The sequence below is a fragment of the Hemicordylus capensis genome, chromosome 1 (genome assembly GCF_027244095.1).
Source record: "Hemicordylus capensis ecotype Gifberg chromosome 1, rHemCap1.1.pri, whole genome shotgun sequence".
NCBI lineage: Eukaryota > Metazoa > Chordata > Lepidosauria > Squamata > Cordylidae > Hemicordylus > Hemicordylus capensis.
Window position 1 is genome coordinate 176,236,794 of NC_069657.1, and position 24,567 is coordinate 176,261,360.

Below are 24,567 nucleotides of genomic sequence, written 5' to 3' on the forward strand. Positions count from 1 at the left end.
AAAGATACAAGTCACATAATATGCATATTGAATCATTATCCCATGTAGATCAGAAAAATAGTTGTCAAAGGGCTATGAAGATTACTTCAGTCACTCTTTGTCAAAAATACTCATCTTGCCCTCCTGACTAGCCAAAAGAGCTTAGCTTAACTCCAAATGATTTGACAAGCCTCGGTCATAGGCAGAGTGTTGCTGCAAACTGTCTCCCTTATCTGTCAGATGTAGGTGACAGATAAACTGTTGCTGTTTGAACTCTGAAATTCAAAATGGCAGCCAATTTAGGCAACAAAAGCCAGATTACAGTTGCCATTCCTAGCAGATTTTTGATCCTCTTCTCCCCTCCGCCATCCCCTATAATAACTATACATGAGTAATAGTAGTCAAGAGTTCAGAAGCCGAGAATAAGAAGTTCACTTTTCAATGTGGAAATTAAAGAGGTGGTGCTAAAGTAAGGCTCAGAAGTTGTTCTTTGGTTAATGAAAAAACCATGGGTGGGTGGATATTTAGGCTCGTACTTGGAAGACCAAGAAAAACTTAAGAAAAAAGCCATTATAGCCCACGTTACAGGTAACAAATGTATTTAAATGTGAAATTAAGAACCTATGCCTTTTCTTTCTGCCATAACAGACTAGCCAGAATAAGCAATGCAGACTTCTTTTATTTAAGCCCCCCCCCCTTTTTTTAGAGATGCCACAAGCCCAAAGATTTGTGAATTTGTTTTTCCATCTCCACGGGGCATTTTTATTAATAGCAAGCTAGATTCCCTTCTGTTCTTGGCCGCATGAGCACTATTCTAAGAAAACAAAACACACCTAGCCAGAATAATTTCTCCATCATTTTGAGCAGAATCAGAGAGAGGAATGTGTGACCTACTATAATAGGTAGCTCTGAAGGCTGTTTTCACACTCATGCTTAACCAAAATGTAGGCAAGTGTTCAGTATCTTGGGCCTGAATGGAAATACATAATGATCTCAAAGGCCACAAGTAATCTGCAAATTTTAGAAGCATTTAATTTAAAAATGCATCTCCTTTCTAAGAACCTAGGAAATGTACAGAATTGGTGGACATGATTCATTTATTCCCCAAGGTTTCCAGTCTAAACATGGAACACTGAAATATGAAACTAAGACATCATTTTCTGAACACTTGATATATGGACTCCGAAATCAGAATGCACTTAGTTCTGACACGTTCCTTTTTTATTTCCAATTCTTTATTAGGTGGTGGTTGTTTTTTTAATGCTTTGTAAAAGTTAAATTTGAATCCATGAGAACTAGATATGTGAAGACTCTTAATGAAATAACCAGCAAAGTTTCACCAGTTTAAAAAGACTGCAAGTCATGCTAAAAATGGAGTTCTGTGGAATTGTGCTATTGCACCATAGTGCTATAGCACTCTGTGTAAAAGTTCCCTGAAAAACAAATGCGGTTTCCTGTAGGTTGTGCAACTGTTGCATAAGTGCAAGCAAGCTTGCACTTGCAGAAAAATTAGCCGGCATTAAAGCTTCAGATTTCGTGCAAGCAGCTAGTGCACAGCTTTGCACTGGTGTGACATCCTTCTACAAGCACTTAGAATTCCCCTCCCCTTCGCCTTGTGCGGGGGGGAGGGAGTTTGTCTCAGCCACCCTGGACATGAGGCCCTAGAAGTGGCCTGATTGGCCAATTTGCAAAAGGGGGCGTGGTTCCGGCTGCAGCACGGTCAATCCACGCCTCTACTCTTCAGTTCTTTTCAGGATCTGCATGAGGAAGGAGCTCTTTACTTGGGCTCCTTCCACTTAGGCCTGGGGAGGGTTCGCCCAGGAGCGGGCGTGGCAGTTCTCCAGCGGGTTCCTTCAGGTCCCGCTGTGCAGGGCATTAGGTAGACAAGTCTCCAGGCTTTGCAGAATACCAGCGGGGCTCTGTGGCCTGTGGGCCCGATCGCAGCCTTCTCCAGCGTCCCGTTCCAGCATCTGCATCACGACAGGGCTTTGGCCCTTTGGTTTGTTGCAGGCCCGGGAGGGCCGTGGGGTGGGGCTTTTTGCAAGTTTTTCTACAGCTTTCTTTACTCTCCTGATCTTTGGAAGGGGTTTCTGGCTGCTTTGGGGGGCCTTGTTGTGAGGGGTTGTTGCTGGGCTTTCGAGTTGGCTTCTGGGGGTTTTTTCTTGAGCTTTGGTATTCCCTGGGGGTGGCTAAGGTTTTTTCCCTTCGTGCAAACCTCTCCCACATCCATAGGGTTGCTCTGTAGAGCAAGAATTGGGGGTTGGCTTCTCCTTCTAATATTGATTGAGGGCTTGTGGGTGTTTTCACGATGCCCAGGAAAGCTAAGGAGAAAAAGGGTGGGAAGCCTGTTAGGCAGCCCAAAGCCCCCCCCCCCCTCTTCCTCGGATGAGGATGATGAAGAAATGGCCCTTATTAGGGGCTTGATTGGTAGGATGGAGGCCTTGGAGAAGTCTCGCAGCGCTCCTTCTGATAAGGGTGCTGGTCCTTCTGGCGGGGTGGTGGTGTCCCTCCTCCCAAGGTGCCTCGCAGGACCAGGGGGGCTGCCCGGAATCAGCTTTTAAAATCACTCTCTAGTAGGTTGAAGGCGTTGGAAAGGGGGGGGGGCCCAGCCGGCCCGGCTCCTCCCTCAGGTCCGCAAGATCCATCCATGCCTGATGACCTGGTTCCTGGAAGGCCTGCTCCTGTGGCTCCATTGCCGTCGCCTGAGGACCCGGCTCCTGTGTTGCCTGCTCCGTCGCTTCCACTGCCTGCTGCACCGGTTGAACCTCCGCCTGTGGACCCTCGAGTACCGGTGGCCCCGGGTGAGCCAGCAGCACCTACACCTCCCAGCGGCACCGGCCAGTGGCCCTATGTACCCTGGCCGATGCCAGCGAGCGGGAGTTGGGGAGTACACTCATATTGGCCTCCTTATACACATCCTTGGGGTTTAGGTCCCCCGTTAGTATACCGGGGGTTACTGCTGGCCTGCAAGGGGCGGCTGAGCGGGTATGGACGGGCGCTGTGCCCCCGGGTACTCTGGTTGCCCCACCTGCAGGTGTGATCCCTAGCCCAGTTCCAGCAATTTCTGGTACCACCGGTCACTATCCCATGGGGATTCTCCCCGCCGGTTATCATGCCCCATACGGTGGCATGGGGCTGCTGCTTGGTGACCACTTACTGCCTGCTACCAAGGAAAAGATTTTGAAGGGAGAGTATATTGACATTTTTAGTCTCCTTTTTCGCGAACCAGGAGTAAAACATAAAGAAGGGGAATCCTTTAAGGACCACGAGGCCACTAAGCGTAAGCCAGTTGAGAAGACGTGGAATAACTGGTTGTCAGGATTTACCATTTATATGGGCGTCATAGTTCAGGCGCAGCCTGCCCGTGGCCCGGCGCTTTTAAAATACATGGATATGATCCATAGGGCAGTGTCCGATTTTGCCGGCTCCTCTTGGATCCGGTATGATGAGAGTTTTCGCATGAGGGCTGCCTTGGACCCTTCCCTACTGTGGGACACCCCTTTACAGGAATTGTGGTTAGTTATTATGTCCCCGCCCCGCCCCGTAGAAGGGGATCGGTCAGACAGTGGCCACCTGTTATCTAGGGCAGCGGTCCCATCGACATCGGGCGGGGCTGGCCAGCAGTGGGTTCAACCCCACCTGGTCTGCTGGGAGTACAGTACCCACGGTAAGTGTACCCGGTCCCCCTGCTGCTTCAAACGTGCATGCGGCATGTGTGGGGCCAAGCATCCTAGCTCTGCCTGCCCTAGGGCCAAGTTCAGTAGCTCAGGGTCCAAGTTCCGGCCCGGCAGCAACAACAAGAAGGGTGCCCCTCCTCCACCCCCTGCGGGGAAAGGGCCCCAGCCCCATCAAGCTTGATGTACTGGAGCCTTTGCTCCAGGACTATCCGGATCGGGTTGTGGCTGCCTATTTGAACCGGGGTTTCCGGGAAGGTTTTAGGATACTGTCTTCGGCCCGTCGTGGGCTTAGTAGCTCTCGTAAATTGAGGTCTGTCATAGGTAAGGAACAGGTGGTTCTCAAGAAAATCAATAAGCAGGGGGCAGCTGGTAGGGTTTTGGGCCCGTTCGAGAGCACTCCCTTCCCGGGTTTGAGGGTCTCGCCCCTGGGGGTGGTCCCTAAGAAGGTACCTGGCGAATTTGGGTTAATTCACCATCTATCTCACCCTCGGGGGTCATCAGTGAATGATGGCATCCCGGATAGTTTGTGCTCAGTACGATATGCATCTTTTGATGATGCTGTCTGGGTGGTTAGGGGCCTGGGACCAGGGGCCCTTATGGCCAAGTGTGATATCAAGTCCGCCTTCCGCTTGCTGCCCGTTCACCCCAGTGATTTTGAGCTGCTGGGCTTCGCCTTTGCCGGGCGATTCTATTTTGACTGTGCCCTGCCCATGGGCTGCTCCATTTCTTGCGCAGCTTTTGAGGCTTTCAGTACATTTCTGGAATGGGCAGTGCAGCGGAGGGCGGGGCTTATATCCACCTCGCATTACCTGGTTGATTTTTTTTTTGTAGGGCGGGGCTATTCTGAGGAATGCCAGCATTTGCTTCGCTCCTTTATGGAGCTGGCAGACGAGCTGGGGGTCCCTTTGGCAAGGGACAAAATGGAAGGCCCCATCACGAGGCTCTCCTTTTGCGGATTGAACTTGACTCAGTTGCTGGTTGTTCAAGGTTACCCCAGGAAAAATTGTTGGCCCTTCTGGACCTAGTTAGGGCAGCTGGCCGAGCCCGAAAAATTACCCTGAGGGATTTACAAGTGTTAGTGGGCCATCTTAATTTTGCATGTAGTGTGGTGGCCCCAAGTCGGGCATTTTTGCGGCGGCTGTGTGATATGATGGCTGGCCTTTGGGCCCCCCATCATGGGGTCAGGATTACTGAGGGCGCTAGAGCTGACCTCTCCCTTTGGGAATCCTTTCTGTTGGGTTTCAATGGGGTAGCCTTTTGGAGGAATGAACTGTTAGTGGAGGCTGACCTACAAGTCCATTCCACTGCAGCAGTTGGATTGGGTTTTGGGGTCTATTTTAGGGGTCGCTGGTGTGCGGCCCTCTGGCCCGTCGAGTGGGTGAGGCAAGGGTTAGGTAGGGATCTTACGTTTCTGGAGCTTTTTCCTATCACAGTTGCAGTGCACATTTGGGCCGACGAGTCTTCTAACTCGTTGGTCCGGTTCTGGTGTGACAACCAGGCAGTAGTGCAGGTCATCAACTCACAAACCTCTCACTCCCGGAGGGTTATGGGGCTGGTAGGGGCCCTGGTGTTGCAGTGCCTCCGGGCTAACATCTTGTTCCGGTCCCGGCATGTTCCGGGCGTGCGCAACGACATAGCTGATGCTCTGTCTCATTTTCAGTTGCACAGGTTCAGACAGTTAGCTCCCGAGGTGGCACTGCAACCGGATCTCATGCCCGCCTTTCTGTGGCAGCTTGGCAGTTGGAGGCACAACAGGCCATAGCGGCGTCTCTGGCCAGCACCAGAGCCAGTTATGCAGCTAAGCTTCAGGCCTTTTCCTTGTTTTGAGGATCTGAAGCTTTGGAGGAGGTTTGGCCTGTTCCAGTGTGCCAGCTGCAACAGTTCCTCGTTATGTTACGTAGGGCGGGGCGGGCTGTGTCCACGCTTGGCGGCTACTTAGCTGCTCTGGCCTTTACAGCACAGGTAAAAGGGGTTAGTGATTTTTCAGCGGATCCTCGGGTACGGCGCATGCTTGAGGGCTGGTCCAGGGAGAACCCGGGCAGCCTCAACTCTAGATGTCCTTTCACCATAGATTTGGTTGCCGCAGTGCTGCAGCAACTTGAGGCCTGCTGTGCTAACCAGTGGGAGGTAACTCTTTTTCGGGCGGCTGTTTTAGTCGCCTTTTTCGGCGCCTTTCGTCCAGGTGAGTTGCTACCATGGAACAGGGGCTCCCCGAGGGACCGTTGTTTGCAATTTTCTGATTTGTCACTCAGTGACGGGGTGGCACAGCTTTTTCTACGCCGTTCTAAGACGGATCAACACGGTAAAGGGCAGTTGGTGCGCTTGGCGGCTGCCTCTGACCCTGGCATTTGCCCGGTGATCGCCTTGCGGCACTACGCGGCCCTCGGGCCTGCCTCAGCAGGGTGCCTGTTTGTCCACGCGGATCAGGCACCTCTTACCCAATACCAGTTCCTGGCAGTGGTAAGAAGGGCATTGGTTGCGGCTGGGGTGCCGCCTGAAGGGCTCACATTACACTCCTTCAGGATTGGGGCGGCTACTACAGCTTCCCGGTTGGGCCTACAAGAGGCCGTGGTACGGCAGATCGGCCGGTGGAAGTCCGTGGCGGTCAGGCGTTATGTGCACTGACAGCGGACTATATTATCTGGATTGATCGAATTTTCTTTTTGGCAGGTGCTGGTGGGGCAGCGGCTCCTGTACGGGTCCTGATCTATGGCCATTCGTTGGTCTTTTGGGCCTTCAAGCAGACCAGCACCTCCCACTGGGGTTCACAGCTGGGGTTTGGACGAAGAGCCCTGGTGTATTGGTTGGTCATGCGGGGCATGCTGTGGAGTCAGCTGCTCCCGGCCATTAAGGATCACTTAGCTAGATTCCCTGTGCCCACCGTTCTTGTCCTTCACTTGGGTGAGAATGACTTAGGCAGGCGGACTGGCCTGTCCATGGTGCAGCAAGCCGCCTCCAATTTGACCGTACTGCGCAGGTGGATGCCCGGGGTTCTTATCCTCTGGATCAGTTGGCTTCAGCGCAGGGTTTGGCGCGCTGCGTTTAACGGGTTTAAGTTAGAAAAGGCCCGGCGCAAGGTTTCGGCTGCCATAGGTAAGTTAGTTTTGGCGGCTGGGGGGGACATCATTAGGCAACCTGATTTAGCAGCTCGCTTCCACGAGCTATATCGCCCGGATGGTGTTCACCTTTCCGAGGCTGGGTGCGATTTGTATTTACGCAATATTCGGAATGGGCTTGCTGCACTGTTGGATGGCATGGGGCAGGGAGGCCAAGCAAGGGCTGACCTCCCTGGGTGGCAGTAACAGTGCGGGCTAAGGGGTAAGTGGTTGGTTAGAGTATGGTGAGCACCCTTGGATATTGTAAGGTGGAATGGTCAATCGCTCCTTTGTAGCCTGTGCGGCACGGGGAGAAATTGATTGCCAGGAAACCTGCTTAAGGATTTCATCAACCTTTGGGCTGTGCGGTCCGGGGTGGGTGAAGACCTTGAGCTGTCCAGATCCCCTCTTCTCTGGAGGGCGGTTGGCTTTGAAGGAGACAGGTGGGGTATACCCGCTTGTTTCCTGAGCCAGGGTGTGTCGCCCGTGTCAGGTGGTGAATAGGATGGTAGCATCCTAGCTCACGCCTAGGGGCCCGCACTGTTCTATGTTGGTGATTAATCACCTGGTTTACAGTCCGCCTATGCCTATTTGTTTATTAATAAACGTGGCCCGTTTCATCCATTTAACGTCTCTGTGTCTTCTTGGGCCGGGGTCTGGGGACAATTCCCCTCCCCTTCGCCTTGTGCGGGGGGGAGGGAGTTTGTCTCAGCCACCCTGGACATGAGGCCCTAGAAGTGGCCTGATTGGCCAATTTGCAAAAGGGGGCGTGGTTCCGGCTGCAGCACGGTCAATCCACGCCTCTACTCTTCAGTTCTTTTCAGGATCTCCCTCCCTCCCTCCCTGATGCAGAGCGGGTTCAGTGACTGGTCGCTTCGGGGCCGAGTAGGAATTTTTTGCTCCCAACGTATTGGCCTTTGTTGGGGTTTTTTTCGCCTACTCCGTTCTGTACTCAGTTGTTAGTTAGTTTTAGGTTGGCCACGTGGGCAGTAACAGTGCGGGCTAAGGGGTAAGTGGTTGGTTAGAGTATGGTGAGCACCCTTGGATATTGTAAGGTGGAATGGTCAATCGCTCCTTTGTAGCCTGTGCGGCACGGGGAGAAATTGATTGCCAGGAAACCTGCTTAAGGATTTCATCAACCTTTGGGCTGTGCGGTCCGGGGTGGGTGAAGACCTTGAGCTGTCCAGATCCCCTCTTCTCTGGAGGGCGGTTGGCTTTGAAGGAGACAGGTGGGGTATACCCGCTTGTTTCCTGAGCCAGGGTGTGTCGCCCGTGTCAGGTGGTGAATAGGATGGTAGCATCCTAGCTCACGCCTAGGGGCCCGCACTGTTCTATGTTGGTGATTAATCACCTGGTTTACAGTCCGCCTATGCCTATTTGTTTATTAATAAACGTGGCCCGTTTCATCCATTTAACGTCTCTGTGTCTTCTTGGGCCGGGGTCTGGGGACAATTCCCCTCCCCTTCGCCTTGTGCGGGGGGGAGGGAGTTTGTCTCAGCCACCCTGGACATGAGGCCCTAGAAGTGGCCTGATTGGCCAATTTGCAAAAGGGGGCGTGGTTCCGGCTGCAGCACGGTCAATCCACGCCTCTACTCTTCAGTTCTTTTCAGGATCTCCCTCCCTCCCTCCCTGATGCAGAGCGGGTTCAGTGACTGGTCGCTTCGGGGCCGAGTAGGAATTTTTTGCTCCCAACGTATTGGCCTTTGTTGGGGTTTTTTTCGCCTACTCCGTTCTGTACTCAGTTGTTAGTTAGTTTTAGGTTGGCCACGTGGGCAGTAACAGTGCGGGCTAAGGGGTAAGTGGTTGGTTAGAGTATGGTGAGCACCCTTGGATATTGTAAGGTGGAATGGTCAATCGCTCCTTTGTAGCCTGTGCGGCACGGGGAGAAATTGATTGCCAGGAAACCTGCTTAAGGATTTTATCAACCTTTGGGCTGTGCGGTCCGGGGTGGGTGAAGACCTTGAGCTGTCCAGATCCCCTCTTCTCTGGAGGGCGGTTGGCTTTGAAGGAGACAGGTGGGGTATACCCGCTTGTTTCCTGAGCCAGGGTGTGTCGCCCGTGTCAGGTGGTGAATAGGATGGTAGCATCCTAGCTCACGCCTATGGGCCCGCACTGTTCTATGTTGGTGATTAATCACCTGGTTTACAGTCCGCCTATGCCTATTTGTTTATTAATAAACGTGGCCCGTTTCATCCATTTAACGTCTCTGTGTCTTCTTGGGCCGGGGTCTGGGGACAATGACAGCCATGGTTTTACTTTTAAATGTGGAACTTGATTTTTCATAATAAAACGCCATCATTATACAATGTTCTGGAGACAGTATAACCCGAACATGAGCACCTGCCAAATGGTATAATTGTAAACTCTTCGGGCTGGCCTTGGGGGTTCAGGGTAAACCATTGTAATATTATAAAGCAATTTAAGTTTTACCAAATTCAAAATATTACAAAATAATTTAACATTATTGTCCTGATCCAGCACAAGCTATCCAAGAGTGAAACCAGATTTCCACTCCTGCGTATTCCCTACTGAATAACAAAAAGATGCTTCTGGCAGGAAAAAGAAGCCATATCCAGCATAGTATGCACACTGCCAAACAGATGATTAGTACTATCTCCTCTGACAGTGTTGATCACCTATTGCGGAGGACTAAGTGCAGGCTGCCTGTTCTCCAGCCCTCCAGCAGGTGATCAGAACAAAAAGGACACAGTTCCTGCTGTACAATAATATTGCTCAATCAGGTCCTATGTTTTTAGCCATTTGATTGTATTTTACCTGTGCTTCAGTGAATGTTAATGTGTTACATATTTTAATATCTTGTTACCTACAAGGTGGTCTATCTTATTGTTGTTTTTCTTTGGCATTTACATTTCTTCTTAAATATAAGTTAACTGTAAGTCATGGAAATGACTTAAGATACCATTTGAACAGGCAAGGTTTACTGCTGTTTGTTTTGTCTGGAGACCCAAAGTCCTTTAACCTAGGGCCACCCAATTATGTATTCATGTCTGCCAGTGGTGTAGTCGCAAACTGAGAAGCACAAGTGCTCTCCATGACAGTCCCCCTAGTCACACCCACCCTGACAGCCATGTCCCATAGCCACGCCCATCCCAATGGCCACACCCCTTACTTAGATAGATGCAATAACTTTGGAGTTTCTGTTATAAGAAGTCAAGGATCATGTAGACTCTAGGGAAAGTGCTAGAATGAATGGCAGGGAATGCCCATTGAAATGCACTGGTTCCTTCCAAATGGCCATAGGATTACATGGACTTTCCAAATGGCTGTAGACCATTGCCCGCTGAAATGCATGGGTTCCTTTCAAATGGCCATTGGCCGTTCAGCAATTCAATGCATCCCATGGCCGTTTGGAAGGAGCCAGTGTGTTTCAGTGGGCACTCCCTGTCATTTGTCTTAGGATGTCCTCAGACTAGTCCACCATAGAACTTGCATGCTGACAGTCCCAGATCCAATCCCTGGCAACACCTGCAGGAAGGGCTGGAAAAGGCTCCTGCCTGGAACCATGGAGAGCCGCTGCCAGTCAGTATAGGCAGTACTGAGTATAAAGCAGCTTCCTATGTTCCTTAGATAGGAAGAATGGTAATAAATGGGTGGCATAGCAAGAGCAGCACATTATTTCCATGTAGAAAGCCAAAGGCTTTGCATCTCTGCTGAGACCCTGGAGGGGGAAAGGACCGGGACTGTGTCCGTGCCCGTCCCTGCAGCACTACACCCCTGGTTTTCTATATGACAGTCTACTAGATTTGCATAGGTTGTGAATTGGGCCTATCACCATGATCCCAACCCTGGTGTGTGTGTGTTCATGGTATACATATTGGTCATCTGAACACGAGCTGACACCTACTAATACTGTGTAGTGTGCTGGATAACATTTCAAGTGATTATTGCGTCTCCCCTGTCTCCCGCCGTGGAACCCTCTGGGACATATTTTTGGGAGGCAAGAGGGCTACAGAAGGAAAGGAGGGTAAGCAAAAATCACCCATCCTCCATAGTATGCACAAAATGTTGTTTAGCAAATGCAGCACCAGAAATAATATCAACTGCCACTCTTCAGTTGATTAATACTGAAAAATTCAGTTATGCTCTATGTGTCAGGACAATCTTGAGTCTTAATTCCCCTGGATTAAGTCTTAAATCTTAATCCAGTATTGAGTCTTAATCCTCCTGGAGTCTCAAGGTAGACTCAAGGGGGACTGTTTGCAAAGCTTGGGGGGATGAATTAAATGACCATGAGTTTCTTAGCTAGATTCCCTGGGCTTTCATCTGATCTTTGAATGACTATTGAGGTTTTTCTTCAGGTAGATTCCTGGGAGAGTTGTGGAAACCATTCAAAGCAACAATGTAACACACCTTCAAAAACCAACTTCCAGCTATTGTATTTGTTACATATAATATTTTGTATAATATTTCCAGAAGTTCACAAAAGGCATGGAGGGGGAAGCAGGAGAGTACCCTGTTCTTATTTCTGGCTTCCACGCATTCAGATGATGGTCTGTGTAAATTCTATTTGTATAAGTTGTCAAAATATAGGCTTTCTGTTGGTGAACTGTATAATGATTGTTGTAATGTTGAGATAGTCCCTGACACAGAGAAGCAGGAACCTATTCCAGGTAGAACCTGTGAGTACAGGCTGTACTCAGCACAGTTTAGTTTTATTCTCTCTGCAATAGAGAAGTGTTCTTTTCTTGTTCAAGTGCCTGTCCTTCTGTGGAAGCCAAATTATTACTTGGTGTCAGAAGGGATGAACAAGAAAGGCACAGCAGCCATCTCTGTTTTCCACCCCTCTGCAGACCACTGGGAACAGAAGGCCCCAGGAGCCCCACAAGGAGGCCTGAGGCCTCTTTCCAAGACTCTCTGAACTGAAAGCCAACTGTGAGGCTCTTGCAACCTCCTCCCTTCTCTTTGAACGTCTGGAAATCTTTTGGAATCTTGGAGAAAATTGAGGCAGAGATTTGGACTGTATCTTTCCTTCGTGGGGCTGAGGATAAGCCTGAAAAAGTAAAATCATCTCTCCTGTTGCATGTAGTGGGGGAGGAAGCACTAGAGGTTTATAATAATTTTCACTTTGCAGAAGATGAAAAAGAAAGAAAGAAATTTAGTGAAATTATTAGGATATATTTGCGTATTCCATGCCAAGAAAAAAACAAGATATTTGGGAAGCATAGATTCTTCACATGCATACAAAAACTGGATGAAGCTATAGAGCAGTATATTACAGAATTAAAGACTATCAACAGGACCTGTGCTTTTGGGGACCTTACAGACTGACTCATTTGGGGCAGGGTTATTTGTGGTATAAGGGATAAAGCAACCCATGAAAGACTACTGCATGAGGAAGGCCTCACTTTAGAAAAGGCTCTGAAGATTTGCAAGGCTGCAGAAAGTGTGCAGTTCCAAGCAAAAGTACTGACGGTGTCTGAGGAAACTGTGCATGACTCAATAGGAAAGATGTGAGGCAGCAAAAGCCAATTCTAGTAATGCAAAAGCCAATAAGAAAGCTCACACTAAGGCCAATGGCAGCTTGAGACAAGAAATCAGGAACTGTGGCATACGCAATGATCCTAGACTGTGTGCTCATTTGGAAAACTCTGTTATACCTGTGGCAAGCATAACCATTGTGTAAAATGCTGCAGGTCACAAATGCTGAAACCTCCCAGCTCCTGTGAGAGGAGTTATATGTGGATGTAGTAAAGTCAAGTGGAGTTACAAGCAGAGACTGGATCCAACTAATGGAACTGAATGGAACAATTATAGCCTTTTAAACTGGATACTGGTGCCCATGTCAATGTTTTGCCTGAACATGAATATAAAAGACTGAAACCTCGGCCAAAACTTCACTCGACTAAAGTACAGGTCACTGGCTATTTAGGACTGCAAATAGCAGTAATGGAACAATGTACTACCAGCATTGCCTACAAAAATACCACATATAAACTGGCATTCTTCATTGTATCTGAGCAAAAAGTTCCCATTTTGGGTGTGGCTGCACACGATAAACTTAATCTAGTAATCTAGATAAACTTAATCTAGCATGTATTTACCTTGCAAATCCTTGTTACTCCAGAATATGGTTTCCTACTTTCTGCATATCATGATGCATTTGAAGGCTTAGGTTGCTTGCCAGGGGAACATAACATCCAGATCAATAAAGAGGTCCCCCACTGTTATCCATGCATGCAGGAAAATGCCATTTGTGCTACATGATAAGCTCAAGGAAGAGCTGCTGAGGATGGAAGCATTATATGTTATACAGAAAGTGCACAACCTACAGAATGGGTGAGATTCCTGGTCATTGTAGAAAAGCCTGATGGCAAGCTGTGGGGCTGTCTAGATCCTATAAGTCTTAACGCTATTAAAAGGAAGCATTTCAAACTGCCCACTAAGGAAAAAATTATGGCCCAATTTGCAGATGCTTGCATCTTCAGTCAATTGGATGCATCATCTGGATTTTGGCATTTCATTTAAACTCATGGAAGATAGTTCAAAACTCTGCTCCTTCGATACTCCATTTGGTCAGTACAGACTTTTTAGGTTCCCATTTTGCATTGCCTCGGCTCCTGAAGTGTACCATAAGACAATCCAAGGGATATTGATGGAGTTGACACTTCAGTGGATTACATCATTGTTTGGGACACAACCAAGGCAGAACATGACCCGAGGCTTCAGGATGTCCTCCTGGAGGTAACCAAAGCTGAAAATTTGAAGTTAAATAAAGACAAATATATGTTTAGAGTGACTGAAATCACATTTTGGGGAGATGTCGTTTATTTTGCAGGGGTGAAGCCAGATGAGAAGACAATCAAGGCCATCAACATGATGCCACAGCCTCAATCAGAGAAAGATGGGCAAAGATTTTTGGGAATGATAAATTACCTGGGAAAATTAATACCCAACTTGTCCACTGAAGCTGTACTGCTGCATGCCCTGCTTGAAGGGCGGGGAAATGAATGGTGCTGGGATGTACAGCAGGAGGAAGCATGGACTATCTTGAAACAAGATCTGAAAGTGGCTCCTATGTTAAAGTTCTATTTATTGGTCTCAGGGAAGTCAATAAAAATTTCAGCAGATGTCTCACAGTTTGAGCTTGGTGCAGTGCTTCTACAGAACCATGATGATCTGTGGCTACCAGTAGCTTAAGCATCTAAAGTGATGACAGATGCTGAGACCAGGAATACACAAACTGAAAAGGAATTGTTAGGAATCCTGTTTGCTTGTCAAAGATTTCACCAAAATTTATGGGCAAACAGCATATGTGGAAACTGACCACAAGCCACTGATTGCACTGTTTGGGAAGTCACTGAATGACTGTAGCTTTGGCACTCAAAGAATGATGCTTAAGTTGTGAAACTATGACTTACAGGTGTTCTACAGGACAGGTAAATACATGTTCAAGGCAGATGCACTCTCGAGGGCCACACACCCATCCATACAACCTGAGGAAACTGCAGAGACTGAGGTGCAAGCCTGTGTTGACATGATAGTGAAGTCACTCCCTATAGCAGATATGAAAATGCAATAAATCAAAAATGAAACAGATGTTGCAATTACAGTAAGAACAGCTTATCAATGGCTGGCCAAAGAACTACAGCAGCTGCGATCTCTCCATAAGAGACTACTGAAACCATAGACATGAACTATCAGTAATTCATGGGGTTGTTTTCAAAGGCAACAAAGTGTTGATTCTCTGGCGTCTCTGACATGACATGCTTCAGAAGATTCATGAAGGCCATTTAGGGATTAAGAAGTGTAAACAAATTATTCTAGTAAGAACTAATCTGCCTACTTACCTTTCACTATCCCTACAGCTGGACTAAATTTGGTTCCAATTGATTAGGTAGCCCACTTCTACCTCAAACGTCCACACATCCGCCTTATTGGATTGGGATAGATGACATCATAATTTGGTTCAAATTGGTTAGATGGTCCACAAGCTAGCCCACTTGCACCTCAAATGTTCACACGTCCACCATCTTGAATTGGGCTGGATGACATCATCACAAACTGTGCCATTGGGGCATCCCTATGTGTGCCTACAGCTGTAGCAAATTTGGTTCAGATAGGTGAGGAAGTTAGCCCACTTGTGCCTCAAAAGTTTACATACCTGTCAACTGGATTGGGATGGATGATATCATCACAAACTATGCTGCTGAGGTGTTCCTATGTGACCCTACAACTGTACCCAATTTGGTTCATATTGAAATTAGGGTAAAAAAAAGAGCACAGGATGTCATGTTTTGGCCAAGGATCAATCAAAATATTGCGAATATGGTAGAAAACAGCTCCATCTGTTTGAAGTATCAACCATGCCAACAGCCACAGCCCCTGAAAACCCCACTCTGTGCTACAGAGGGCATATAAGAAAGCTGGCACCAATCTGTTCACCTGGAACTCAACTATATATCTGGTAGTTATGGATTATTATTCCTTATATCCTGTGATCTGCATGTTGCAATACACAGTACTAGCAACGCATCAGTTATTTCCAGCTTGAAAGCTGCGTTTGAGAGGCATGGAATTCCTTATGATATTATTAGTTACAATGGGCCCCCAATATTCAAATTTAGAGCTCAAATAATTTCTTAGGGAGTGAGACTTTCATCATGATGGGGAGTGGGACTTTCATCATATTACCTCTAGTCCACATTATCCCCAATCTAATAGTCTTGTGAAAAGATCAATTCAAACAGTTAAAAAAAAAATTGTTGAGAAAAAAACAAGGATGGTGGAAGAGATCTCTATCAAGCACTTTTAGCTTACCGCGGTACACATCTGGACAATGGCTACTCCCCAGCACAGTTGATGACAGGTGGATTTGTTCCACATTGCCCATAGTTGATACCCTATTGATGGGTAATTATGATGGTAGTATAAGAGAGAGAGAGAGAGAGAGAGAGAGAGAGAGAGAGAGAAGGCCCTGAAACAATGTCAGAAGCAGTACAGAAATACATGGGGGTAATTCATGCTTGCTACCACAAGACCAACTCTCCTACCCTTCTGTGGGTTCCAAAGGAAGCGTCTGTTTCAAGCTTAACAATTTTTGTCAGGGCTGTAGCATAGTGGGATTTTTAAAAAACAAAAACAACAATATTTTTCATTTGGAAAAATCAGGTGAAGGGATATCCAGGCAATCCAGTTTAAAATTAGCAAACAATCAGGAAGGATGCTAGGCTAGCTCCACTCTTCCCCAACCCTCAAGTATTGTGAGCCATTCTGGGAGCAAGGGACATTTTTTTGAGAACTTGTTTGGTTGAAAAACAATTGAATATTTTTTCAACAACCACAGCACCATCAAAGAACCAATCAATAAACCCCCTGCCACCACCCCCTCTTTCCTTTCCACAGAGAGGAAAATGACTCATTGCAAATTGGAAGTGGGTCATGGGTCATCAGGACATAGAGGGAAGAACCCAATCATTTGAAATACAAGGAAGGATTTCAGTTGGGGATAGAATCCACACCCCTCACACACACACACACACACACACACACACACACACACACACCATAAATGTGGAAAGCAGAAGAAAAAATAAATAAATCACACACACAAAAACACACAGATAAGAGTTGTTTGACTTTCCTTTACACTTGAACAGCTTGCTAACTCCCAGTCCCAGTTCTATCCTTCAACTGCACTTAGTTGCCAAGCAGTGAAGGAGCTCAAGATGAGGAGGACCCATGGCTGCTACGGCTGTTGCTGCAAGATAGGACTGCTTTAAGCCTTTCCACTGCTGCTGCAGCCACTTTCCTCCACTTGGACTGACAAAAGAGAAAGCTGACAATTCTGTCCTTGATTTCTGCACATGCGCTCATGCGCACGCACACACACACACACACACAGAGCTGTACCTAGGTAATTTTTTAGCCTAGACCTAAAGGCCTTTGTAGGCCCCTAGGCCCCCCTCCCCTGCGACCACACCACCTGGGACAAACTAAAGAGGATTGAGGGGACAAGGGCTGTGGAGGCCCTGGACTTCAGCCCGGAGGTCCAGGGGTAAGAGTGCCTCTGCAAACACACTAAAGAGATAATCAGGTATTGTTCACACACTTTCAAGCCTATTTTTGCACTTTAAGGACTAGAAACTTGGGTTTTTTTTCTTTTTCAATAAATGCAGATTCGCAGAACACTGAAAGTGCTTCCAGGCTCAAGAAATACACACAGCCCTGCCCCTGAGAAGACTATAGCAACTGCTAATATGTAAAGAAAAGGGAAAGGTAGTTCCTTGAGTTACAGGCTAATTGACTCTCCTAGAATACTGGCTTATATGGCAGTTCAGTCATTTTCAGCACAACTTCTTGCATTGCTCAACACAGGCACAGAAAATGGAACACCAATTTGCTGACTAGAAAATCACAGTTGAGGTCGATTGATGAAGCAATGCAAAGAAGCCTGTTCTGTCCCCCAGCTTCTGGTAGACAATACCAGTCCTCACTCTTCACTAGTTATGTATTCAAATGCTGAATATTTTAAAAATCTAGTTAAGCTGTAGCACGGCTTACTCACAATTTCTCAGGAAGATGTCAGATTATTTTTACATTTAGTAGCACATGAAGCAGCCAAGATTGTTTTTAAAGAAAAATAAATAAATCTGTGGAATAAATATTACGGAAATCCAAGCCGCAACAAAAATATACTGGAAGTGGTTTTCCCATTGTTCTGTAAAAACCTTAGAAGGCAGTGAATTGGCTAGGAACAACAACAACAACAAAAATTAAGCGAGAAAGGTACAGTAGCTACTTTCTTGAAAACAAATCCAATCTTTTTCATTCCTGCCATTTGTTTGAATTCTTCCTCCGGGCAAGCTGGACAGCTGCACTAGTGAGTTTTTTAGTCATGGGTTGTAAGCCCCACCTGGCTAGATTTGTTTAGCAGACAGCTGGCAGAATGAAATAAAAAAAAAAAGGGAAAAAAGGACAGGGATGTACAAACTGCTTCCAAAACAAAAAAGAGAAAGAATACTTTTTGTTAATGCGTTCTGCCTTTGCTGGCTTTATTGGATATATACATTTGCATCGAAGAGGAATTCTTTCTTTATCATCCCCCATTTTCACCTTTACTGTAATCTCCAAAAAGACATCCAAAATGAGGCAGAAAATGGAGGGAGAGACTCCAGCCTGCAGAATCCTGAACATTAGCAAGGAAACAGTCCTCTCCCACACCCATTTGTTTCATTTGCACTGGCTTTCCTGATTTGCAGGTTTTAAACTCCCAAGAAACACATTAGTTTTAAATTAACTTGGGTTCTGCTTTATTATTATTCTTAGTATTATTAGGCTTTCTAATTTTTAAAACGCTTCGACTGGAATGTTCTTTCCAGCTTAAGATAAGAAGGAGGCAAAAATTGTGGGAATGGCATCCGTTCTGCATCTGTTTCTCTCACAAACCTATCAAATATCTAATTTTTGGCATTACTGCTGGCTCCAACAGGGGGATGACATAAACCAGCTTTGTGGTTACATGTTTGACTTTTAATCTCACGAAAATGAAAATCAGCACTGAAATGTCCCTTTAAATGTGACTCTCTGAGACTCCCCCCTCAAATAAAAACCATAGAAAAGGGCGTTAACCTGGTTCAGCTTAATATACAGCATATGTAGAAGCTTGACATTCAGCTCAGTCAGTAGTACAATTTTAGTTAAAACTATCAGATTTTTTTTAAAAAAACACCCACGTTTCAGCAATTTTGAATGAAAAGATCATCACTGAAAATGCACAGTGCTGAAACAAATTGCAACATGGGACTCAGTAGCCCTATCATACCAACATGTGAGATGTGCAAATGTGTTTTGTTGGACTTGACACTATTCTTAGAAACTGTTGGATCAAGTAATATTTGTTTCTCTAGGTATCATGCCATGATTCAAGGCTGTTCCGACATGAGTTCCTCATTAGATGAATGAACGTGGTAGACATTGTTTAGAAGATTAGAAAAGAATATGGTTTGGCCACAGGCCAATTGGAGGAACGCCATGAAAAGAAAGGCCAAGGTTGTGATCCAGCAAACCCATTTAACCCCTGCATTTCCAAAAACTCTACAGATGTAGCTTAAACATAGTCTGAATCTATTCTGGAAGAAAGAAGAAAACATCCATTGCATTCAGAGACTAGATTAGGAACATAGGAAGCTTTTCCTCGATATATTGAGTCAGACCATTGGTCTATCTAGCTCAGTATTGTCTTCATGCACTGGCAGCGGCTTCTCCAAGGTTGCAGGCAGGAATCTCTCTCAGCCCTATCTTGGAGAAGCCAGGGAGGGAACTTGAAACCTAGATGCTCTTCCCAGAGCAGCTCCATCCCCTAAGGGGAATATCTTACAGTGTTAACACTTCTAGTCTCCATTCATATGCAACCAGGGCGGACCCTGCTTAGCTAAGGGGACAAGTCCTATTCAGTCTCAGTACAGTGTACCCAGGTGCAGAGAAATGGGAGCACACTAGCTAGTCATGCCCCATACCCAGTATTGACATGCTCCATAGCCTCCAGTTCTTGCTGGATACAGCAGTTCTCTGCAAGGGCAAACAAAGTACCTGGGAAGCATTCCAAATCATAGAGAGAAATGGGTACAGTTTTTGCCTCTGCAGACAAACACTGAAGCTGTGGAGAGTATGGAGCATGACTGGGTGAGGTTATAACTTGGCAGCTTGCTGGACACTGGGGCATGGATTACCAGCCTGCCCCCATTATCCTGTACCTGGTTATACTGTATTGTATTTGACTGGACAGCACCAACGTTAAAGTGCAAACTGCGTTTTCATGCCCCAAATTGTTGTTTTTGCGAAAGGCAGCTGGAGGGGCCCCTCCAAATTTGAGTGCAGCAGTGCAGGGGCAGATAGGAGTAACTGACACTTGCCAGGAGGGCAACTATGTGATGCTCTGCAGCACAGGCAAAGAAGAGGGACAGCTCCATCTTCTTCTCTAGGACCAAGTGGCAGAGTGCAGAGCTTCTCTCTTCTAGCGCTTGCCCTGAACTCCAGCTCTTACTGATGCCAAACAGAGTCAGTGGATGTAGGAAAACGGGAGGGATCCCCCCCCCATAGATGATGTAAGAACACTTCCCATGGACTTTGCCCCTTGCAGGGATGATACAAAGGGTAGCAATGGGCAGCAGGCACTCCACCCCCAGGTTTCCTGATTCTCCTTTCACTCCTGTCTCCACCAGACTGGAATTTTACAGTAGAATGTCAATCATAGAGGCTATTCACATAATGGGGAGAAAATCGGGCTAGCAGAGGCTAGCCTGATTTCCTCCCATTGTGAGAACTACCAGGCTCAGCTGCGAGCCCAGTGGTTCTTAAGCGGGTCACCCACTTAAATAGCCTGGCAGTTAAACCAGGTTTGCAGAGAGAGCACTGCAAACCCGGATTTTCTGCTCATGAGTTGCCATGGCACGGCTCCGCACCATGGCTACTCATGAGGTGACCCCCGACTGGGAGGCTGAAAAGCAGCCTCCTGGCTCGTAGGTCTCTCCAGCATGGCCCCCGAACTCCCCAGCCCCTGCCAGCTCCGTAACAGAGCCGGCAGTTGTGTGGGCGGCCACTACAGCCGCCCAGAGTAGACTGTCTGCTCGTGTGCAGGAAGAGAGGCCAAGCCCACTTTCCCCGCTCACCATCCCCAGGCAGCTCCCACTGATCGTGGGAACTGCCTCATAGTATATTATGATCCTATGGCTTGAATTAAATAGTTTAAAAGGTCTCTGTTGTTTGAGGAAATCTCATTCACTCACTCCTCTACCCCAGAACAAGCAGCAGAAACCACTGCAGCCAGGTAGGCAGGAGACTCATTCAGCCTCACAGGAGCCAGGTCAACTCCTTACATAAGAACACACAAGAACAGCCCTGCTGGATAAGGCCCAATGTTGTAAACTTGTCAGGTTAATCTAGAGCTGTATATCAGCAGACAAAATGTGAGGTAGGCAAAGGATCAAAAGGGTTAGAGCCAAGCAGTAAACAATTTCCAAACCAAAGCCAGTCTGAGTCGTTACAATATCCAATCGGTCAAACAAAGTCCAAGTCAAATTCCACAAGCAGAGTCCAAACAGTCCAGAGTCAAAGCACAGTCAAAAACAAGCAGGAACACAGCTGGGTAGCTCACCAGAGCATGACGTTGCTACCAGCAATGCAGCTGAGGCGAAGCCATCTTAAATAGGCTGAAGCCATGTGCTTTCAATAATGGGTCCCTGACTCAGCAGCTCTTCTTGTTAGTCGAGCCGTTCTGCGTGTGCGTCTCCTTATCTCCTCCTGTCTCTTCGACTGACACCTCTCTACAGCTGAGATCGGCTGTGCCTCCTCCACAGGAGCTGTCGTACTAGGCTCTGTTTCTTGTGAGCCAGTCCCACTTGCCTCTGCGACTTCTTGCCTTTGAGGTTGCTGCACTCCCTACTCCACTGTCACACTGCCTGTCTCCTCCTCATCCTCAGAGTCCGATAGCATGCCCATGACATCCAAAGCCCATCTAGTCCAGCATCCTTTTTCACACAGTGGCCCATCAGATGCTGCTGGGAAGCCCACAGGCAAGAGGTGAGAGCATGCCTCTCTCCTGCTTTTGCTCCCCTGCATCTAGTATTTAGAGGCCTCTTGCCTCCAAGGCTGGAGGTGGCCCATAGCCCTCAGACTAGTAGCCACTGATAGACTTGTCTTCCATGAATTTATCTAAGCCCTTCTTAAAGCCATCCAGGCTGATGGCTGTCACCACATCTTGTGGCAGAGAATTCCATAGGTCAACTATGCACTGTGTGAAAAAGTACCTCATTTTCTTGGTCCTAAATTTCTTGGCAATCAGTTGCATGGGATGACCCTTGTTCTGGTGTTTTGAGGGAGGGACAAAAATTCCTATCAACTTTCTCCATACCATGCGTGATTTTATAGACCTTTATCTTATCTCCCCTCAGTTGTCTTTTTTTTCTAAACTAAAAAGCCCCAGTGTTATAGCCTTGCCTCGTAAGGAAGGTGCTCTAGGCCCCTGATAATTTTGCCTGCCCTCTTTCTGCAATTACTCCAGTTCTAAAATGTCCTTTCTGAGGTATGGTGACCAGAACTGTGCACAGTACTCCAAATGTGGCCACACCATAGAGTTGTATAAAGGCATTATGATGTTAGCAGTTTTATTTTCAATCCCCTTCCTAATTATTCCAAGCATGGAATTGGCCTTTTCCACAGGAGGACACTTTCAGCGAGTTGTCCACCACGACCCCAGGTCTTACCTTCCTTCCTCTCCAGGATCTGGGCTATGTGAGACCATGTGTGCAGATGAGTACAGGATCATCTCCCCTGCAGATTTCAGCTGGCCTGGTATTGACCTCGCTCCCTACCACAGTCTTTTCTGCCACGTGGTCTTGGATGGGAAGAGCAAACTTGCCTGGAAAGCATATTGGAGGTTTGGTCTAACTGAAAAAGACAGTAGGCTGGTTCACACAATCCTTCAGAGAGCAAGACAAGTGCCCTACCCAAGTTCGGGAGCTACGCATACTCCTGTTTTGTGATTGTGTGCTCGTAAAAAGCAAGGTAGGAGACGAGGGAAGTAATAATCTGTGAAGCTCCAGCTGCCTCATTAAGCAGCTCAGTATTTGGGTAGAACAGGGCCATCTTACCCGCAGGAACCTTGCAGATTATCACTTAGCCTACTCTTGCTGGTTGTGAGAACCAGCCTAGTATTTTCTAAGAGGAATCTAGCCCATTTTCTGGATAAGTTTGAAAATGCCAAGCATGCTTAATTAATCAGGTAAATAAACCAACATCAATTACCTTTTCTCTGTAAGTATTTCTTGTATAGCAAAATACTCCCTTCTCTAATAGCATTCTTCGCTCCCCCAAACTAGTTGTTCTAGAGTTAACCCTGGCCCCTTGGCCCACTGGGCTCAAGCTCCTGCTGAGATGATATCACAGTACATGCCTTGGAATCTACAAATCTTCCCATCTCTCCCTGGAAGAGCAGCACTAAGAGAGGAAGACTGACCTTCTGCTTTCTCCCTTTTTCTGATCCAAATCTACCCACAAAGTTCTTTTTTTGCTCTTCAGAAGAAAACATACAGGCTAGAGAGCATGATTTGGAAGAGAATTCCGTTTATGACCAGCCATAAGAATTGTAAATAATTGGTTTACAAGGGAACTCCACACTGGCCCGAAATGCAACTCCTATTCTTGGTGGAAACATCCTAGCTATTAAATAGCAAGCCTTGAAATAAATCTAACCCATTACATAATACTTGAGTTTCCTTCCCAGAGCAGAAGCCCCCCCCCCCCCCCCGCCACCTTTTGGCTTTCTTCCACCCATGCCTATACATCTCCACAGAGCATAGACTTCATGGAGCCATGCGTGATACGTGCATTTGAAGAGTCCAAACTAACCAAAAAACATTGGTATCAGTATCAGATGCTTCAAAGAGAAGGAGGGTCTAGGCTGCCTTAATCCCTTGGCCTTGAGGAAACTCAACGCCCTCTCCCGGGATGTTCCTAACAGAGAGCAAAGAGATGTATTTATTGTATCAGGGTTTTGTGTGCTTCAGGAACTGTGTCTCCATCAAAAAGTCTGCAAGCAGGCACCGTGGGATGAGGGCAGTAGAGGTCACTCTAGGTTTCTGACTGACCCTCCTAGGCAATTAGATCTTTGCTATAGCCTAACAGTTTCTCTGTAGTTCACTACAGACAATTACATATATTTGGTCAGATAATTATAGGAGCTGTGTATCTTCCCAGTTTCCACCGTGACTCATTAGCATTGCTAAGCTTTGTAATCCCCTCCTCCCCTCTGCCGCCACCCCACACCCGGCTCCTGTCTTTCTTTCCACCCCCCACTTGCACACTTACACACACTGACAAAAAGAAAAAGAGGCAAGACTAATTTGATATTTCTCAATTCTTTAGCAAACATTTTGTTAAGAGTCCACCAGTGTCTGCTCTTGATGAACCTGCAACTCTGCCAACTTGTTTACTAAGGGAAATTGATTCTTGTTTACTCCTTTTCAGAAAAAGAGAAATCATGATGAATTTTAATGGGCTCACCCCCTACTGTTCAAAATCTCCCTCCTTTAGCTGCGCAAGCTTTGAAATACGTAAATCAGAAATAAGCCTGGATTTTGAAAAGAGAGGAAAGGAGAAAGGGGAGGGAAGGAAATAAAGCATCCTATGACTCTAAAGCTCATCCTTAGATTTGGCTCCACAGCCATCTTCTTTTCCGCTGTGCTCATCTCCCCAAAGAGCACTACAATATTTCGTTGCTACTACAAAGGGTCCTGATTCACCTTTAATTGAAACAAAAACAAACATTCCCACCTCCCCACCCACCCCATGCTAATGAATAGCAAAACCACTGGAAATGTTTCATTTCTGTATTGAACATTTACATAATTTCATTTCAGTTCATTTCAGTTCATCATATTCCCTTTTCACTGGGGAACTTGTAGGGAGGGGAAAGCATGTTTAAAAATACCCCTAGACATTATGACTGCTATGGTGTATTTCGCCAAGGGGAAACAGAGAGATATGGATTCTTCACATCTATGTTTGGGAGCTATCTATGTTTGGGAGCTAAACTGATACACAATTGTCTTCTTTCATTGTACTGCTGCTAGGCTCGCCTGTAACAGTGTCCGCAGATGTGAGGCTTGGCCCAGCAACAGGATATGAATTTGGCCCTCTTATATTTAGCAGCAGGAGGAGGAGAATTGTCCCTATGCATCCCAGCATAGGGTCCCTCCTAGAGGCTGCTGCTCATGTCTCCTTTTTGTTACTTTTTACATTGTGAACCATTTGGGGCAGAGAACCATCTCCCCCCTCTCCACTGCTCCCACCGCCACGTG

The 24,567-nt window shown here is 46.9% G+C and overlaps 1 protein-coding gene across 1 annotated transcript; it reads left to right on the forward strand.

Annotated features, from left to right (window-relative positions):
* The first annotated feature begins 1,580 nt into the window (after positions 1-1,580).
* On the forward strand, positions 1,581-8,947 carry LOC128339795 (uncharacterized). The gene is made up of 2 exons (XM_053284224.1): positions 1,581-2,780; positions 5,728-8,947. The coding sequence occupies exons 1-2, from the start codon at positions 2,627-2,629 to the stop codon at positions 6,279-6,281; spliced, it is 708 nt and encodes a 235-aa protein (XP_053140199.1). The 5' UTR covers positions 1,581-2,626; the 3' UTR covers positions 6,282-8,947.
* The last annotated feature ends 15,620 nt before the right edge of the window (positions 8,948-24,567 follow it).

What these genes read in the sequence shown, in the direction of transcription:
- LOC128339795 (XM_053284224.1), top strand. Translation starts at nt 2,627, where the DNA reads ATGCCTGATGACCTGGTTCCTGGAAGGCCTGCTCCTGTGGCTCCATTG. An exon ending in TCGAGTACCGGTGGCCCCGG is followed by an intron (nt 2,781 to 5,727) that starts GTGAGCCAGCAG and finishes CTTTCACCATAG; the next exon opens with ATTTGGTTGCCGCAGTGCTG.